Source organism: Buceros rhinoceros, unplaced genomic scaffold (assembly GCF_000710305.1).
Source record: "Buceros rhinoceros silvestris isolate BGI_N320 unplaced genomic scaffold, ASM71030v1 scaffold35014, whole genome shotgun sequence".
Taxonomy (NCBI): Eukaryota; Metazoa; Chordata; class Aves; order Bucerotiformes; family Bucerotidae; genus Buceros; species Buceros rhinoceros.
The window spans coordinates 37,215-43,903 of NW_010408229.1; the positions used below are offsets into that span (position 1 = coordinate 37,215).

At 41.5% G+C, this 6,689-nt stretch overlaps 1 protein-coding gene across 1 annotated transcript in view; it reads right to left on the reverse strand.

Moving 5' to 3' along the window:
• The window catches only part of ESRP2 (epithelial splicing regulatory protein 2), a gene marked incomplete at its 5' end in the record, with an annotated part of 41,181 nt that extends 34,871 nt beyond the window's left edge, over positions 1 to 6,310 (reverse strand). Inside the window, one exon of the mRNA XM_010134803.1 lies at positions 6,182 to 6,310. Within this exon, the coding sequence (XP_010133105.1) occupies positions 6,182 to 6,310 (129 nt within the window). The remainder of the gene's footprint in view (positions 1 to 6,181) is intronic.
• Between the last annotated feature and the right edge of the window lie 379 nt (positions 6,311 to 6,689).

Below are 6,689 nucleotides of genomic sequence, written 5' to 3' on the forward strand. Positions count from 1 at the left end.
ACAGCAGAGGCTTTTTTTCTAATGTGCTTCCACGCAAAGATTTAAGTACTGGTAGAACCACTGCACGTACACTAGTGGTCAAAATGATAGAATACAGCTCTTTTATTCCTCATTTTCTATTCCTCAGCCACTTTTGAAAACCTTGACAAGAGATCATTAACACATTTTCAGTGACTTTATCGGTAGCTACTTAGCAAGTTAAAGAAGTTTACAGTCTTTGAGGATCATATAATCCAGCAATCCTTTTCTTAAAAGGCTTCTACGCTGTATTTTAGAGTCTTCCCGTGACTTTAAAAAAAGCTGCAAGTACAATTTCAACAGAAACTCAAGTATTCAGATATAATATTATAGCTGAAAAAACATCCAAATGTGCTAGCAACACAGTTTTCAAACAACTGCACAACATCCCACCGTGTGAAGGCATTTCAAGCTATTCTGGACAGGTCATAGCAAAGTTTATTTTTCTATACGTGCCAATCCATCCGGACTTGGTGAGATATTTAATGTTAGTGTTTAACTTCATGAGAAGAAGCAGCAGCATCCACTATCATAAAAAGTCTACACAGGCTCACATTCAAACCATTAGCATTCTAATTTATATTGGCACTTCTAATTTTAAGAGAGGACAACAGCCCAGCTAGCCAAGACTACCATATTCGTAATGATTGCAAATAAAAGAATATGGAGCTTTAGACAGATCCCTTTATCTAACTGTCTGCTCATTCTGGAGTGAAATACACCTAATACAGAAACAAAGCAAGGTTTAAGGAACTCGAGGAACTCAGAGTAAAGTATTGCAGCCTTCAGAGAACCTAAAGTTTACCACAAAATGTAACAGCACATAAATGTACCAATAACAAATGAGTTCATGTGATCTACGTATATATATTCACATATATATTTAATATTTAACAGAGGGACTGTTTCTGCTATTAACTATTCTCTCATTTTAGGAGAACAAATTTGAGAGTTTCAATAACAATGTAATGGGAGATGGAGAGCACAGAGGATTTGTAAAGGGAAAAATATTTTACCTGTACCATCAACAACAAAATTACAGCTAGGGTTCTGAAACAAGAGCTAGCCATCCATTTTCACTGCTAAAGAAAAAATCATCCATGCTGTAACAGCCTGCAGCTACCGGAAGCATTAGCAAGCACATCCTTACTTCCCCACAATAAAGACTGACGATATTCCAGTGTTTGACATAATTTAACTAGTGCTCATCTAGTTTATCAATGGGAACAGGGAGCTCTTAGATGCTAGCGTGTAGTAAAAACCATACACGCACACAGTACACTCAGCCCTCCTGTCAGAGCAGCGGTTTATCCCTTGCCTGCCTTGACGACCTGAGCAATACCCTGGGTCTGTAGGAAATCCTCACCGTCGATACCAAACCAAGGCCACAGTTTCACCACACAAACTGCTTGGTAGCCAGCCTGTCTGAAAACATTCCTCTCCTTTCACCCACACGGCTTGTCCACACCTTGGTGCTACGGCTGCCCTCAGAAAAACTGCCTAACCTGCCACATCAGACAGATGCGTGCTCCGGACCAGACCTGGTTTTAACTCAGAACAGTGCCCTGCTCCAGTTTAAAGTGCAGCCCCAAACACTTTTTGCTGGCAGAACACCGGTGAGGGAGGTCCATGTAGCAGCACCTAAGTGAAAGGTGCCACTAAAAGGTTTTCATGCAACTGCAGCTTGAGAACATGATGCGGGGGCAGAAACACCTTGAGCTGGTATCACCAAACATGTTGGATCATGAAAATACAACCAAAGGGTGCAGTTTCATGGGACGTGAGCTTGGACAGCAACGCAGCTCAGAAGTTCCCTCCCTCTCTGCTCCTGTCAGTGATCCTGTTTACAGCACAGCTTCACAAAGAGTTTTACTGACACAACAAAAAGACGGCAAAGTATAGTGCAGGGGCAAGAAAGGCGCTGGCTTCACTGCTGAAGCCAAATCTTGTGAAACTACGCCCTAAGTATTTGTTGTGGAGAGAACGGTCTGCTCAGTGCCAAAGGTTCACCAGACACCTGCTCCAAAACTTCAGAACTGAGACCCAGTAAATATTCCACAATACAGACTCTGTTAGGAGTCACCAATAATCTGAAGTTGGAAAACCAACCACAAAACTCAAAAAAAAAAACAACCAAAAACCCAAACCACAAACCACCCTGCACTTTCAGACTTTTATCTGCACTCTGATGGTTCAGAGGTGCATTAAAGAAATATTCAAAAAATCATTTATCCGAAATGAAGGTGTGACAGCTGGCAAGCAAGCCAAGAAAACTTTCTGCTAGCACTTTGTGAAGATGAGGCTGCAGAACAAGTTTCTCTTAAAAAAAAAAAAGGGGGGGTTGTAACCGGTTTATCAGGTTGGAGGAATTCACTGGTTCTTCCACCTCTCCCCCCATCCATTTGTTTCTAAAAGCTCATCTAACCAGCTTGTTTCTTGCTGAATTTGTTGATATGTGACAAAATGAATTGCACCTGCAGCTCAGCTGGCTGATCAACAAGCATCCAGGCGTGCCTTAGAAATCTGGTAATTTGCCATCACCTGTCGAAATAGAAACCCTCAGTATTTCCAGTTTGTGCGAAGTTTAGGAGAGCAGGGGGAAGAAGCGGGGAGGGGGGTGCCTTTCTGTGTTTATGAATCACATCTATCACTGATGGATGCAATGTACAATGCGATAGAAGATCAGCAAGACTAGGACAGTCTTTCAAACATTTAATACTTAAATGTCAATCCATCAATTAAATTTGGATGCTTGCAGTAAGTCCAAAAGCAGACCTAGGTCTCATGAGAACCCCTCCCTTCTTACGTGTGTCTCAAAGTAAGATGGTAATTACAGCTAAATACTGCAGACAGCTCTCCCAAAATTGTTAGCTCTTCTTAGACTTATCCTTTGTCAGGGAGACATGCAAATACTGCCCTACAAAAGGGAAGTAACATGTCTTAAGGCAAGTCATGCTGATTTGGCCAGGTTTTCTGTATGGAAGGATTAAGAAATCCACAACACTTTCAACTTAGCATTCGATCTTTAACTTAGAAGCCCCAAGGCAAGAATCAGAAAAGCACATGGTGATGTCAGCTTCCTGATGACCACCAACTAATGGGGCTGTGAGAAAGGCAAAGTTCATTTTGGTTTTGCTCTTTAAGAGCAAGCTTCCACCCTTGCAAGGTTTCAGAGAGCCGCCTGAAAATAATTTTCTCTCTTAAAAGCCTGGAAACCATAAAGCTCCAGCAGTTATTTAGAAAAATATAAGTAACATGCTAAATAAGCCAGTCCTGTGATCTGAGGATCTGAACAATGAAAGCTAGCAAGAACATTCCAGTAATGCAGAAAAAGAAGTAGGACACTATTCCCTTTAGTAAGTAGCGTAGGTGATACACATTTAGAGGTTTACATCACAGGCTCAAGACAGTTCCAAATACACACTTGAACAAGAGATCTACTTTGTTAAAAAAAAATCCTCACGTTTTTCTACTCAGTAGCGTTCGGCAACTACACACTCACACCTCAGCCAGAAGCTGTAACTTCACCATTATCAGCCCAAACACAGAGATAAGTTCTTAATGCCAGCTTGAACCAAAGACCTCAGGCAGACTGCTTCCAAAGGACACACATTTGATGTCTTCAGGTAACTATTTCCCTAATTTTGTACTAGGATCTCCTCTCCCCACCCACACTGCACATCACCTATTAGAAAACGTAGCTGGATCCCAGAAATGCACTAGCATCTGTGGAATCAAAAGCCCGTTACCCTCAACAAGTACAGTATTTAAAAACTTGCAGCAAAATGCATAGAACATATGCTGCAGCGAACAGTTATCTGGGGGGACTGCACTTCAGAACCTCACTCTGTAAAATGACACAGGAGAAATATACTGCTGGGGAACCCTTTTTTAGAATATTTCTTCAGAAAAAACCCAGCAGCAAGTCACGTGAGATTCAGCGCTAAGAATATGAAGTAAAATTGAAAGGATGCATCAGTCGTTGAAATGTCTCGCTATACGCAGAGTAAAGACTTAACCATGGATGACAGGCTTTCGGTAGACTCTATCACTGCTGGGAAGTGAACTAAATAGTAACAGACAGAGGCTTTCTATAGTCCAGACTTTCAGTAGCTGATCCACCAGTTGTCACAGAATGGTTGGGGTTGGGAGAAACCTCTGAAGCACAGATAGAAGTTACGAAGGATTTGTGCTTAGTGATTCTTGCATCCCTCTACGTGTACCAACGGGGCACCCAAGGCAAAACCCAGAAGCAGGCACTGAAACTTTCATTTACGTGATTGAGCTGGGTGCTAAAATGAGCGATTTTCAGCTGCATCATAAATTTTCTACCACAATCCAAGCAGGGTGTGGAAAGCTGATTTCACATACTCTAACATTATCTCAAATCAAGGCACAAGACTACTTCCTTTTCCTCCTCCTTTTCAAATAAGCACTTCACCCACCTGTGCTTTTGCTAATCAAAACACTTAACTGAGGAGGAAAAAAAAAAATCTGTATGTCTTGACAAATACCTGACTCATCTTTGAAATACACGATGCAATTAAAACATTTAATGGACTTAAATTTCAAAATGCAGAAAAGGATTGATTATGAAAGAAAATGGAACTTTGCTTTTGCCACCCTTGCAAGTGGGAGGATGAATTGCTCCTCTCCTAACTCCCAGTCAGGACAGGTGGAGGGGAAGGGGAACAAGCTTAGGTAACGTGCGTTCCAGTAGACCTGTGATGGAACCGGCTCCATCACAACTGGCATCCAACAATTAAAAGCAAAATCATTATTTAGTTGCATAGATATGTCAAAGAAAAAGGAAAAAAATTGTTGTTTTTCAAGAGTCTCTTCCCACCTACACACAAAGGTAGCACTTCCTTTTATTTGCTAAAGCAGACCCACCTACAGTACAATTTACAGCAATAAGATACGATCTCTCATAAAGTATTGAGTATAATTAAAGTGTGTCTGTTATAAAGGTAAACAGAGTGTACTAGGCTAAGCTGTTCCAGATGTCTTTAGTGCAAGATCTGGGACAAGATCAAACCTGCAGCTGCACATTTTCTCAGGGGTTATTTTGAAGCTTAAAAAAAAAAAAAAAAAAAAAAAAAAAAAAAAAAAATCACCTCGTGGTCTTGGACTCCAGGAAAACCAGCGCAAGTAGAATAAATGCCATCTGCACCTCATGTTAGCAGATTTTAAGAGGTACTGAAGTTCCACATTTCTGTTTTCAAAGCCACTCACTCCAGAGTGAAGTGTTAACCATTCAGTATCAAAGAGGGTTAGGACCTAGTCTGCCAAGCTATCTGTGTCACCAGAAGTTAGAGCAACACGAACCTGTTCTACTGCCTAAGCAAGTTTCTTGCTGAAACACACCTACAAATGACTCAGACAAGGTGTGGAAAGCCAGTTTTATATGTTACACAAAAATGCACTATTGTATTTTTCCATTCAAGCACATTTCACATATAGAAAAGCCAGTGAAAGCAAACTTTCAGGAACTGCAGATGTACGCTACTTGCATTAGATTGTTTTAGGTAACTTAGGGCCTCTTGAACCATGAGGATCGTACAAATTTATCAATTTACTGTATTAGTGCGATAATAAACAAGCCAAAATAACAAAGAGCAAAATACAGACATCGTAGGAAAAACCCCCAACCACTTTAAAATCCACTGAACTAATTAAACTCATCTGAAAGAGTGATACACAACAAGCACAGCTGATGTTTTACAAAAGTATAGTTTTGAAGATTACAACTAACTTTAGGAAGAACAAACAAGAAAAGCTCAAGTTTTTTAATACCACCTGAATTTTGGAAGTTTGATTAGTACTGCTGAACTGAAGTAGTGCTATCAGCCTACTCTTCAAAGGCTTGAGTAAGAGAAATTTGGAATAAATGTACATCCACCAAACTAATCAGAAGCCAGACCTTCCAGCGACTAGAGCATCAGCTCAAATACTCTGGTATCGTACATAACTGCTTCAGAATTATGGGGGTGCCATTCAAGTGGTTCGGGTCTCTTGCCACGCCTTAAAACAAGCACCAAAACTTGCTAGTGACTTCAAAGTCAAAGGCAAAATTAGAGTCTATTTCTTTTACCAAACCGGTTGAATGTTGTCCCCAGGCTTTCCCCCCGAGGAGCCCCTGCTCCCGAGCACAGCACCTCACCTGCTGAAGAACCCGGTCCAGTGGTTCAGCTTTGCCCAGTCCCTCCGGTGTTAAGCCACTCACTTCGCGACACTGGTCACTTAAGTCCAAGTTGTCTGCTTTCACCAGGGATTTGTGCAGCGTCCCTACCTAAAAACATTTAAGAAATTATGGACAAAAGTGAGGCACAACCGAATTACCTCTTTTTAACAGCGCAGTCAGACCACAGAAAAATCAGAAAGGTGCAGTATCACTGTCCCGGTAACAACCGCAACGAGGAAAAGCATTTGTCGATTTCACAAATCGAAACCTTCGGCCTCGTTCCTCTCCCTCCCGCCCAGAAGGGCCACACTCTCTGCTTCGGTGAGCGGAGCTGCTTGTCGTGGGAGGCCTTCTGCAGTTAGCACCGATTTTTGCGGGAGTTGTTAATTGCCAAGGGAAGATCACACAACGTTAAGGCAGTTTCTGAATCTATTCACGAAACTGATGGTCACGTTTGTTTTACCAAAGCCCTTCATTTCTAGGGGGT